At 44.9% G+C, this 13,414-nt stretch overlaps 1 protein-coding gene across 1 annotated transcript in view; it reads left to right on the top strand.

The window, feature by feature from the left end:
- The window catches only part of scube3 (signal peptide, CUB domain, EGF-like 3), a 66,081-nt gene that overhangs the window by 47,948 nt on the left and 4,719 nt on the right, over positions 1 to 13,414 (top strand). Inside the window, exons 8-11 of the mRNA XM_053425490.1 lie at positions 1,439 to 1,558; positions 3,196 to 3,318; positions 8,332 to 8,448; positions 12,583 to 12,705. Of these exons, the coding sequence (XP_053281465.1) occupies positions 1,439 to 1,558; positions 3,196 to 3,318; positions 8,332 to 8,448; positions 12,583 to 12,705 (483 nt within the window). The remainder of the gene's footprint in view (positions 1 to 1,438; positions 1,559 to 3,195; positions 3,319 to 8,331; positions 8,449 to 12,582; positions 12,706 to 13,414) is intronic.

The raw sequence follows: 13,414 nt of genomic DNA on the forward strand, positions 1-13,414 counted from the left end.
GCTGCAATAAAACTTCAACTAAAAGACCAACGTGGAACTGATCAGCCAACAGCCCAAATTCATTCGGCAATTAATTTACAGCGACACCCATCTTTATAGCACTGTTTGTCATGTTGTCTCAGTTATTTTCTTCTTTGTGTGTCTTGAGATTTACTCGAAGTCTGCCGTGTGTGTTCACCCTGTAGCGATGCAATCCACTGTTTTCAGCTGCTGTCTGTGAAGCAGCTATAAAACCTTCCATTACATGGCTGTGAGCACCTGTTTTCCTTGATACATAGCTCCAATCTACAGCCACTTTTCTTTATTTGAGAGAAAAGGGACTTTAAAAAGTTTCATTACGGCCGCTGCAGGCGCTGCAGTCTCAGATTTAAGCGAGGAGGATTAGGTGTTTCCCCAAAGGGATCCTCACTCCCTGCAGCTGCATCCCCTCCTTAGTGCCACGTGTGAGGGAGGCTAGCTGCTGCCAGTGTGAAGCCTTTGGACGAACCCCGGCTCCCTCTTTAGAGAAGCTGCCAGCCGGCGTCCGGCCCATTAGTGAGGAGGAGCGATGAGCTGTGTGAATGACCGGTCACCGGGCAGCGAGTTAAAGGTTGTTCCAGGTTGCAAAGATCTTTTCTGTTGTCCTCGGGCTTTGTCTCTTCTGCGAGAACACATTTCTCCTGTACAGTTGCTGAAAATTGAAGTCTCAGTGAAATTTGTCACTGTCTGGAGGAGAGGCCGCGGCGCTCCTATCTCGACCGAGTGCCTCCCTCTCTTTCTCTTTTCCCTCCTCTCGACTCGGTCTGGCCAACGCAGGGGCACAGGTAGCTGAAATTGCTTTTTTATCCCCAAAATGCCTGGAAGGTTTTTGTCAAAACCAGGTAAAAAAAAACACTCGGTGGTTTTGTCCGAGTGTGTCTGGAAGTCAAACCCTCACGTTGGAGGGAGGGAGGGAGGTGGTGGGGGGGAGGAGGAGGAGATGTGGGGGGAGATGTCCGACAGTGCTGAGGACTTCTGGAGGTTGTCATTCACCTTGACCAAAGTGAAGCAAACATGCACAAACATGTACACACTGTATTTGTCTGTGTTTTCCCCCCCGAGTGACCTTTCATTATTTCCCTCTGTTAATCCCATTGTGCTGCTTCATGTATCTGTATCTCCTCCTCATTCCTCTCTACCTCCGAACACCTCTAGCCCCTTCTGTGCTTCCTATCTTTTTTTCGTCTCCTGTGAGATACAAAAAAAAAAAAGAAAAGAAGAGGAAGTCTGTATATTTTTAAAAGGTGTGTCTTCACATTTTCACCTTCACACCATCATGCATGTTTCGATGGGGAGGGAGTAATAAGTAGGTCGAGAAAGCATCTACAGCATTGTTTTTGTTTCCCAGGGGTTTTTCTGACTGTGAGTGCTTGTGTGTGTGTGTGTGTATCCCCCCCCCCCCCCCCCCCCCCCCCTGCAGAGACCTGTGCAGTGAACAATGGCGGCTGTGATAGCACGTGTCATGATTCGGTGACGGGGGGTCCGCTGCAGCTGTCCCCGTCGGCTTCACCCCTGCAGCCGGACCGCAAGACCTGCAAAGGTAAAAGCATCGCCACACGGCTCCAGCCTCTCTCTCCACCTGGAGCTCAGATCAGGGAGAAGGACTCTGCTGCCTCCGTCCACGTTAACACCTCCGGCCAGTTGTGTTCTCTCTTTGTCCAGTGCTCTTACAATTTTGTATGGTCACTGGTTATACAGATGTTACACTACTCTCTGTGTTCAGCCTTATATTTAGAGTAATATTTGTATTATGCCACTGGTTTTCTTGACTGCATTTCCATTGTATTCCTTTACTAGTGTGGACAGGTGTTTTATATTATGTCTTATGAAATCAAATCAAAGCTTTACAGAGAATTATATTAGGGGACTAAGGGATTAAAGACACCACTGACAGTTATGGATTAGACCACTTTGGAGAGCTGGAGGACAAACTCTGTTTCCAGAGGAGCGGGGGTAAGAAGACTGTGTTCTTTCTAGGGCTCATAATGTTAACACCAACAAGCCATGATACATTGGCTTATATGAGTTTGGTTCGAGAGGAAAGAAGAGGAGGAAAACAAATCCAGGCTGCACTGGCACAAGAAGACAGGGGCTTGTTGCAGGGCCAGACACTTCTGAAGAACAGAGACAAAGACGAGGAAGGGATTATTTTTATTCCATTTCGGTTGCTTTTTATTTCAACCAGATGATGAAGACTCCCCCCTCCAGAGACAAATGCCTCATTTGTGATGATAATTCAGACTTAATTAGATCTGCTGCCAGACCTATCAAGGCAGAGACCCATCAAACGCAGGAATGCGTGCACGATACATCAACACTGGCTGCAGAAATAAAGAGCGCGGTAATCGGAATGATGATTTAGAGGTGGCGCTGCATCGAGGCTCTGCCGTGTGAGAGCTGCAGCCCATTTACAGCCAGACGCAAACAGATCTCAGCCATTCGGAGGGACATTAAGGAAAAGCCCTGATGCTCTTTCCACGTTTCAGCGAGACTATCGCGCCTGTTACAGACATTATGTCTAATTATTTCGAGCACGTTGTTCAGTTTTCTAATAACAACTTTTCACGAGATTTTGTTAAAACCTGCTATAATCAAGATTCTTTGTACGTGAGAGGTTGTTATTTATCATTAAAGCCGAACTCAGCAGCTCCTCTCAGCAGCGTCTCAGTTCAGTTTAATGACCCGTAACTTTACACCACTTTGATTCCCTCTCACTGCTTCTATTGTGTTGTTGTTTTCAACAAGAAAGTTTTAAAACACTGAGCTCAAACAAAGTCAGAGACTAGCTGGTGAACATAGAGGAGCTTTTAGGAGCTAATGAGTCAAATGTCTTTCTAGGGAGCTGGTGGAGACCAAAGCAGAGCAACAAGTGGCCAAAAACATAGTTCCCTTAAATTCAATCAAGCAGGACCAAATTACACACACACACGCATAAATATTCAAGATCCATGAACTATTACTTTGGAAATCTATCTTGTATGTAAATAAATATAGTCTAATGTTAATGTTGATATAATGTTGAGAAAAGATTCCTGCTCTCCATCTGCTGGATATTCAAACAGGCAGCTATTAGGACACGAGTTCTTCATTTCAAAGTTGTTGCATTAACATTGTGGTTCACTGTTCATTTAGGACGTGTGGTCTGATGTGTCCACTCTTCTTGACGATTGTTCACAGACATTGACGAGTGTCGCCTGAACAACGGCGGCTGTGATCACGTGTGTCGAAACACCGTCGGCAGCTTCGAGTGCAGCTGCAAGAAAGGCTACAAGCTTCTGACCAATGAGAGAACCTGTCAAGGTAGGAAGCTCGTTCAACCACATTTTTGTCGCTCTAATGAACAGATTATTTGTGTTTTGTGTAGATTTCAATGTGTCTCTCCAGTGGCACAGTACTCGTCTCCCTCCTGGACGAGGCAGGGTGCTCGGGCTTGTTTTTCTGTTAGATTTGGTGGCAGCCGTCACTCAGCAGGAGCCGGGAGGACGAGCTGCAGAACAAATAAAGAGTTTTGCCACGGCCGAACACAGGTGTGGGGAATTAAAGCTGCAGCTCTAAAAACCTCTTTAAAGAGCCGAGCCACTGCAGAGGAATCTGGTGGAAGGAGAACGGGCAGAACTTCTCAGCGTCTCTCTCTCTGGCTGGAAAAACAAATGCCCTGTTTTGTCTTCATTCTCCTTCCTGTATTGATGTGGTCCGTCAATATCCCGCCTGCTACACATCAGTGTCATGCACCGAGCTCAGAAATGCAGCGCGGAATCACACGGCTCTGCAGCAGCATCATATGTGGTCAACGAAAACATGCTTCCACGTCACTGGGCCTCGCAGCCACTTTGTTGTCACTTTGTATCTGCTTTTCAGTGGGATGCCTTTCTCTCATTAGTCGGAGCCAAACAATTCAGAGTTTATTTTGCCACAATGACAGATAACTGAGAAAATGTGGTCTGTGCATGTAGGAATGTAAATCACAGCTTGTTTTCTGTGGCAGCGTGCCTCAACCGACTCAGCCATGTGCTGTTTGGGTGCACGGGGGCAACTCGGGAACAGCGTTGTCCTTGTTTGGTGTTGTGTGTTTTGTCTGGAGAGAAGGGGCCGTGATAGAAGCTCACCTCCTGTTGAGTGAGGTGATGCCAGGCTCACACACTCCACACCGCTGAGTCACCTGTCTGCTCCTTATCCGCGCTTCTCTCATTCCTGACGTTTTTCTCACTCGCCGAATGAGAGCTGGGAAAAAAAAGAGCAGAATGCCTCTCAGTGGAGGTCAAACTTCATACTCATGATTTCTCCTCTGTTGCTGCTGCCACTGGGATTCTTAGAGTTTGACCATCGTCTGCTAGTTTGCAAACGTGTGATTTGAAACAAGGATTTAGTTTTACACTTTCAGATCAAAATCAATTCTACATAATCCAAGATATCCTCAATTTGAATCCCTAGTATGAAGCAAACTTCAAATTCCCTTTAATGTATTTGCAGGCATGGCAGGCTAACAATGGCATTAAAAGTTCCTTGCATGTGTCTACATAAAAGACAAATGAAAACTGTATGAACCTGAATGGCACTCAGGAGAGCACACACCTCTGCCAAGGCCCAACTGCCTATCAATTCAATGAAGCTGCACACAATAGCTAAAATAAAGGGTTGGGGTATTGGTCAGGTTAGGGTTAAAGGCTTATTGGTCCCTGAAACATGCCTGGTTTTATTTTTTTGGGTCAAGATTCTTTATTACTTAATTTATTTCCCTTAGAAATCTGGGAACATTTTAAAAACGCCCTCTTTCACAATGTTTAATTAATTGATAAAAAAACTTTCCTGGATTCGTCTCCTGGTTCTGATCCAGACCAAATCTGAATGGGATGTTCCATGAATGACCCATTACCACCAGTAGAGCAAGTTTTGTGGTGACCTGTCCAATAGGTAAAGCAAACTAACCAACCAACAAATGGAAGGGCTGAGGTAATTAACAGAGCTTCTATATGTACTCAACTTGAATTTAATGTGAATTAAATTTATGTAAGTTTTAATTTGGGATGGTGTCTTTTATGTATACTGCCTGTGAAAATCCCATTAGAGCTCAACTCTAAATATCAGTCAGAGTTCAATTCTGATTTAGTCAGAGGAGACATTAGTTCTTCTTCACAGGTGGAACTTAACACCCCGTCCTAAAATGTATGTTTCGGAGGTTTTACGTAAACTAAACAAAGTATAATATCCCATCATGCATCTCACATATGAGAATAAATCCCAGGCAGCTGAAGTAGTGCCCCTGCAGCCTTCACACAACCACGGCCCTGTGTTCCTGGTAATGGATGCTGCAGCTTGTCGGAGGCGTCACGGTGACATCAGTGACACTCAACCAGGCGTTTGCCGTCTCCACGAGGTGCTGAGATGTGTAAACTGAACTCTGGCTTTATCTTGGTTTAAACAGTCATGGTGTTTCCCCGCTGTCAGTGGACCGTGGCCCAAGAGTCAGGACGGGACACGTCTGCTGAGCCCCTGTCGGCATTCCTCCACCCTCGACACCCTCCTCCTCACTCCTAATCCCCATGAGGGCACTTAGGGAGATGTGCATCAGCCCGCGTGTGTTCTCCAGAGGGAACATCTACGATAAAGCTCTTATCTGTTCTGTATATAAACAACGGTGACCTCTTCCTGAATTACAGCCAATGCTATTTGCCTCCCTAGAGTTTTATTTTTTTTAGCGAGGGCGGAGATTAAAGTGATAAACCGGGAGAGAACAAAGAGAGGAAATAATTGAAGGAAACTCCATCTTAGTGCGTCCGTCTCTTAATATGACTGCTCTGACTTAATCTTTCCACTGCTCCCTGCATGTGCGTGGCCTCATGATGTGGTCCAGCCCTGCACTGCATACTTCACCTTAGATGCTTGGTAAATAGGGGCTGTAGCTCCCAGATGTATTCTACACTTCTACTCTGCAGCGTGGCACGAAGAAAAAAGAAAAACGCAGAACGATATAATGATAAGTTGCAGATTGACTTCTGGCGTCACTTAGTAAACTCAGTCACCACGCCCCTAATTCCCAGAGGGTTTTAGACTCCTCACTTAAAAGTGCACCGTGCATAGTTTATACTTAATATTCCCAAAACAATCCCTTTTGTAATGGCTGGTGGGGCGTGTGCCAGCCCATGCTGCTCTCATCTCCCTGTGCTGTTATTAATCACCTGAGGCCACAAAGACTAGGGACTCTTAAGAGTTTGTTCTTGCTTTCATTTTTGTTTGAGGTCACTTTTGATCTGCGGGTTCGCCAGGTTCGGAAATTTAAAAAAAGATTGTTCCATTTGAATTGTGATTCTTTTTGTCCTTCCTGGGAGGAGATGTATTCACCCTGACGAGGGGGGTTTCAAACTTTTAAACATCAACCTGTGGATCTCCTCCAAAGCTTGTAAACTGATCACTTAATGAACTTTTAATCTCGGCACCGTTTCATCTTTGTCTGGTGATCTGCCAAGCACTAACCTCACTAAGTGTTTTTACTGGTCTGCACAGAGTTCAGCTGTGTGGCCTCTGAAGGATTATGCGTGGTGTGAATATTTGGTTAAGTATTATGAAAGCATGGGAGATTTGTGCAGACATTTATCAGTCTGTCTTCTTGCTTTCTTCCAGGTAACCCATTATTTAACGGCACTCCTGTAATTGCTGTGAAATACCTGTGTCATCTGTTTGATGGTGGCTGGCGCTGTAGTGGATGAAAATGCTGAAATGCGTAATATTCCTGGGGAAATCCTTTTAGTTTTTTTTTTAATTAACCAATTAAACATCCAGCAAACTTGTAGCACATCCCATTTTTCTCCCAGCATGCGCTGCCCGGGCTTGACACAGATTCTTGCTGACATTAAAGGAAACTTTGATGCTAATAAAACCAAATGTCATCAGTCTCCTGTAGCTTCATGTATCAATCCCAACGGACTTTGAGCCCATGACATTTAAAAGCAACTTATCAGCCTGCGCTTGTAAGAGAGCAGAGGAGCTGAAGAGGATAAGACACTGATGGGCAGGAAGCAGCTGGTTCAATGTGGATTTGCAGGTTTGATGAGGTTGAAGTTTCGTCTTATCTTCATTCCCACTGTGACCAGCCTCTTGGGCCAATCGGCTATCGTCTGATGATGAATTAGCCTCAGGGGGGCAACGGCGAATAATCTGGGGCTTCCAGTGGAGACGGTGGATATCAAGGCCAAGACAGGTCTTCCATTGGCTATAACCCGTTTCTCCAGACAAAACACAAATGTATGCATCTAAATTAAAAACTCAGATAGCTGATGCCTTTCGTTCTACATCCATAGCGCTACATTTTGGTTTGAAAATACAAATACGCCTGGCGTCCACACTACTGCCGAGTTTCAGAGCCGCTACAATGAAAACATCTGGAAACTCCTCCCCCCCTGTTTTACTTTGAAAACTCCTGGGATGTTTACGTCTGGACGAGCAGAATGTAGCCTTCACTGATTGGTCAGGCTCCATCACGTGACGGCTTCCAGAAGAAAATTGTCATTAATCTTTGCTAAGGGGAATAGAACGCAATACAGATGATCAGTTACAAGTGTCGCTGACCTCGTTGCTTAACAGCTGTTGTGCGGTTACATCGTACATTTTACGACACTAAGAAAACGTAGTGGTGTTGATGAAGCTTCAGTCAATGTGGTCTCCACACGGACTGTTTACCTACAGGTAACCAAAGCCTGTTTAAACCTGATCCGTCAAACTAGAAAGAGAAAGCAGAATGTTTCCAGCCCCAAACTCTCGTCCCTCAGAGATGAGAGATTATACTGTGACCCGCTACATTTGTCTTTTCTTCAAGGATTTTTCTGTGACCCTGGAAACAGAAGAGTAAAGACCTCAGATTACGGAGTCTCAAACATTTCTGGGTCATCTTCTATCGTGGTTAAGAGGAGAAATGATTGGCAGGTTCTGTGTGGGGACAACAAAATAAAGTTCCTTCAGTCCCTATTATCAGGTGCCGAGCAGAATTTCCTTTGTCTCCTGCTGCGGCTGCTTGTTATTTCAAAAGTGCTTTGAGAATTCCATTTCAGAGCATCAAAATGGAAAACTGCACGACAGCGGGAGGTCGGCCACCGAGCCCGGAACAGAAGACGTCTTCCTTTTTTCCCCAAGAGATGCCTTTTTCTGATTGTTGTGATTTGACCCATCGCAAACAATGAACACAATGAAAAAACATGAAAGCAGGAACCCATGCTGTGATGGTGGCGGGGAGAATCCTGTTTGAAAATGGACAGATCTTTTCTCTGTAATTTGCTGGAGTGATGTAGAAGGTTCTAACAGATTGTCTTTCTGTCCACACAGACATCGACGAATGCTCCTTCGACCGCGCCTGCGACCACTTCTGTGTGAACTCTGCCGGCAGCTTCCAGTGCCTGTGTCACAAAGGCTACGTCCTGTACGGCCTGGCCCACTGTGGAGGTGAGCCCCCCCCCCTTCATCTCATACATCCCTCACTCTTCCTCTGCATCCTGCACTTCATCGCTAACCCTCTATCAGTCCCTGTTTGGCAGGAAAAACACAAGAACACTAGAAAGAGATGATTAATGGTGATTCAAATTTCTTCTGACAGCTTATATGGGACCAGAGAAGAGATTGAACTGATAAATTAAAGCGTTTTATCGACTTGAGATAATCTCTGATTAATTTCCGAGGCATGTTTCAGTCTGTAAATTTAGTTTCCTGCTTTATTTGATTTTTTTTAGCTGTCAAAGTGACTGAGGTGATGTCAATAAGATGGTCAGGCTTTGAAACTTTAAACGTGTCTAGTATTGAGTGGATTCAATACATTCACAGTTCATTGAGAGTGGATTGTCACGATAACAAATGAGCGCCACCATGAGGTCAATGGGTTAATAATTATGATTGGGACATATCCCAATTAGTGTTGATTGGAATATTCTCCCTTTTGAGTTATTATAGCTTTGCTAGCCTCAGCTGTACTTTGTGTTTAGTGCTAATTAGCAAATGCTAACGTTCTACGATATGTTGGTGGAGATAAACAATTCATAGACGTTCACCTGCGTTAGTTCCTGACGTCATCACTTATAAACCAGTTAACTTAATTTTACAATCGGCTTTAAATGGTAAATAACTTCTAATGTGAACTTAAATTTTTGTCACTTTGTAAACCGTGTGTCTCACAAGCACTTAACACCAATACAAAAAATGTTATGATTAACATGCATACGTTTATATGTAATATACATGTCTGTCACACCTGATCCTTTGTATTCGCTCTTGTTATCATGAAAGTGTTGATGCTTTAACGTTCTAAATACATAAATACTACACATTTTGTGTACAGCGGTGAATAGGACCTTCTGAGGAGCACATGCACAATCAGTATTGATGATTAATGTAAAAAATCGACTTGAATCATCTAGACAGATTGTCCATCAAAGCATTTTATTATTACGTCCCTCAAGTGAACATTCAGCGATTCTTTAAAAAAAATCTCTTCATTCTGAAGTCAGAGATGTTAGAGTTGCAGAACAACAAGAAACGAAATGGATCAACATCATTGTGCTTTAGTTTTGCTGCTGTTTTGCTTTTCACCAGCTTACTCGTAAATCTGGATGTCACAGTCCTTGAAAACACATCAGTGCAGTAGAGTAGCCGCATGCATCTGCGTTCAAGGATAAAAGTAAATGTAGCTAAATGCTCGCTCTGATGGATCACCCATCACGAGCCAGTTTTAAGTCTCCAAGTTGATTCTCCAATGGACTGAAATGAGCTGAAACAGGTGGCTGCCCGGAAGGCAGGAAATCAATCTGAGAACCCACGCTACACTTGGCAGTAATGTAAAATGTAGACGATTTGCGCTGCAGTTAATGGACTAAAACATGAGAAACCATCGGCGTCAGGCAGAGGAGGACCACGTCCATCAAGCACTAGCAGGTACACTGCTAGTGTACCTGTACAGGAGGTGTGTGGTGGGGGGGGGCGTCGGCTCTGCCTGGCAGGCAGCTGAAAGGGGCCCGCCGGAGCACATCAGGATGTTGTGGCGGCTCTTTGATGGAGTGTGTATCACCAGTTCGAATCTGCTGCTGTCTCCAGCGCCTCAGGGCCTCACAGTAGTTGTGAGAGAGACAGCGTGTGCACTCACATCTCAGAAATACACGGCTCTGCAGTGATTTGTTCCGTGCTTTTGTTTTCGTCTGTACTTTGACAAGTCTACTGATCAGGAATGTTGCAACAAAGACGAGTGCAGCGGTGAAGTTAAGATGTATGGGGCTGTCAGTTCTGCACAAACCCGACAGCTCAGTTAATTACACCCTCAAAAGGTTACATGATGTTTCCTGTCCGTATCTCCGCTGTCACAATCTAATAAAGATAACCGTGCCTTTTAAAATGCTCCTGTAGGTCATAGGATCCTTTCCACAATAGGCAGCTGCACTCGCTGTCAGCTCAGGGAATAGAAAGCTGCAGAATTGGATTTGTGAGGCCTTTTACTCACATGATGGACGGTGATCAGGCCCCACCGAGCTGCACTGAGGAGAAGATGGGCAGGCGTAAATGACTCTCTATACCATTGTTGAGCAGTGCAGTGATGAATGAGTTCCCTCGCCTTTCATCGGCGCTGTCGGAAATGTTCGATAACCCCAGAGAGTTATGGCGCTGGCTGCTGTACTTTCTCCACTCCTGGCCATAACCAAGGTTATGTTATTCCCAGTGTGGTTCATCAGCCGAGATATAGCTGTCAAACAAGGCAGAAAGCTTTGCTCAGTGTTTAACAATAGACTCACCCTAAGCCAACCCAATTAGGTCGGTGACCTGCTGTCAAGCATTGTGCCGGGCCCCGTCGACATTCCTCCCAAGTGAGAGTATATCCAGCCATTCTCCCTCTCAGCTAGCAAAACAATCCACACATATTTTGCTTATCTGGTAAGAAAATAGACTCGGCAGTTGCAGCTAAGTAGCCGACGTGGTCAGTGATTTTGAGTTTGCGTCATTTGATCCAGGCAGCGTGGAGCTGAGCAGAGCGGCTTCATCTACAGACAAATGTGTGTGTTCATAGAACCAGGCAAAAGACACAGTCATACACAGGAGAGTTTAAAGTTTTGTAATTGCAACTCTCATGAAACCACGTTTAAATTCACTAGATCTGGATTTTTCTTTTATTTGCATCCACTCCAAATTACACACATTCATAAATATCAGTCCCCTAAACAAGCCAGATTTCTTTTTTAATGCAGATCCATGAATTATTCCCTGAGAAATCAATGTAAATGTAGAAAAACGATTTTAAAGAACGCAAAAAATAAAATCCCCCCATCCGCCCCCTGATTCTGATCCGCACCTAGATTAAATTGGTTCTTCCCTGACTCGAACCATATCCTTCCACCAAGTGTCATGGTCACCAGTCCAGTAGTTCCTGTGTAGTCCTGTTCATTAACAAACAGACATACAGACCAAAGCATAGCCTTCTGGTCGGGGGTAATTATAACCTGACTGTTCAGACTTGCCAGATCTTAGCCAGAGTTTTCTCTTCTCGTGCTCACGGTGGGATGTCGGCTGCACTGGGAGTTGCTGATGTTGATGAGTAAGCTCAGAAAAATTGATTAAAATCTGAAGATGTTGATGTTTCCACGAGCTCCCGAGCCCGCCCTGAAATTCCTCTACGTGACACAAAGCAGTTGTTGAATTAAATGTTAGATTGTCTTGTTGCGTCCTTGTTCCCCCCACCACACACACACACCCTGAGCTCTTCTCCTCTCTTATTCTCTAAGAGCACAGAATGAAAAAGGCCAGAGAGACATGGAGAAAGGTCCGAATGCGTCCGTTTGGTTGCAAGTGGGCGAAGGAACAAAGAAGTCAAAACAGCAGTTGCCGTCGGATGAGCTCAGCTTCCATCAGATATTCATTAGAGCTCTTTGTCTTTTGAATTGTGGGCTCCGATGCGGAGGATAAGCAGCGCATCGCTCACCAGCAGCTCCGGCTGATGAAGTCATCATCTTCTTCTGGGAGTGCAGGGGCGCACAGACTGTTTTTAATCAGGGTGAATAATTGAATGAGACAGGGAAGAGCATTTCATATCAGCAGGCCCCGATCATCCATCACTGCCATTATCTGCGCCTCTCTCTCTCTCTCTCGCTCGCTCCCGGTGTCTCCACCACTTTGTCCGCGGCCTGGCACGTCCCCCGGCAGCTAATTTTCTGTCTGGCGTCAATGGCGGCCGGCCTGCATCTGGAACCCGGATGCTTTTTGTGGTTAGAGCTCAGCATGTGTTTGGAAAGGTGATTAGAATTAGTTGGGCCGCACACAAGCCGTCCCCCCCCCCCCCCCCACACGGAGCAGCGCAGCAGTTCTGACCATGAAATTGAAGGTGGCGTCATCAAAACACGGAATCACTTCTGTTTACACGCAAACACATTAATCTTCCCTGGATGTGAGACTCTGACAGGACGGATCCAGCTGACCTCAGAGAAACTCCTCAAATGATTTCACTCCACAGAAGATTAACTCCAGATTGTTTTCGATGCTTGTCTCTTGATGTTCTGAGACTTTTTTTGTTGTAACTAAACATCTATGTGCCAACGTTTCTATTCGCAGATATCGACGAATGCAGTATAAATCGTGGGGGGTGTAAATATGGCTGCATCAACTCTCAGGGGAGCTACGAGTGTACCTGTCCACCAGGGTACAAGCTGCACTGGAACCGGAAGGACTGCGTCGGTACGTAGCAGCACTGCCCCCGTGTGGCCGATCCACTGAGTCACACTCTGAACTCATTGGTCTCCTCTTGGCTGTGGGAAACATCTGTGTGTCTCTCTCAGCTTTCTATATTTAGATATATTACCTTACTGCCAGTCTATAGAGTATGTATACCCTGAAACTGTTGGATACTGTTTTTTAATCTACTTCAAGATTCATTACTGGTAATAATAAGAGTTGCAGAGTTGGGATCGCCCTCTCTCTCTCTCTCTCTCTCTCTCTCTCTCTCTCTCTCTCTCTCTCTCTCTCTCTCTCTCTCTCTTTCTCTCTCTCTCTCTATCTCTCTCTCTCTCACTCTCTCTCTCTGTTAGAGGAACACACTGGGTTTTATTTATCTTCATGGGTCTGACTCCAGCTTTCACCTCACCTCACTGCTGTCTTTTATTTGGATTGAGCTCAAATGACTGGATTCTCTGCAGGTGCTAACTGTTTTTACTGAGTTTGATAAATCCACATTTTCTCATCATGCCCCTGCAACATGGATTAACATACAGAACAATCTCCAGCTCAACTCAATATTATCACGAGGACGATTTAAGTTTTTAATCTCAGTTTTTTATTTGACCTCCTGTTGTTCTTGTCTCAGTTGATTCATTTGCCTAAAATTTCATTTTCTGAAATGTATTTTTTCCCAGAAGTCTTTTACCTCTGCTCTTGTTTTTGGCTATTT

Source organism: Pleuronectes platessa, chromosome 6, assembly GCF_947347685.1.
Source record: "Pleuronectes platessa chromosome 6, fPlePla1.1, whole genome shotgun sequence".
Lineage (NCBI taxonomy): Eukaryota > Metazoa > Chordata > Actinopteri > Pleuronectiformes > Pleuronectidae > Pleuronectes > Pleuronectes platessa.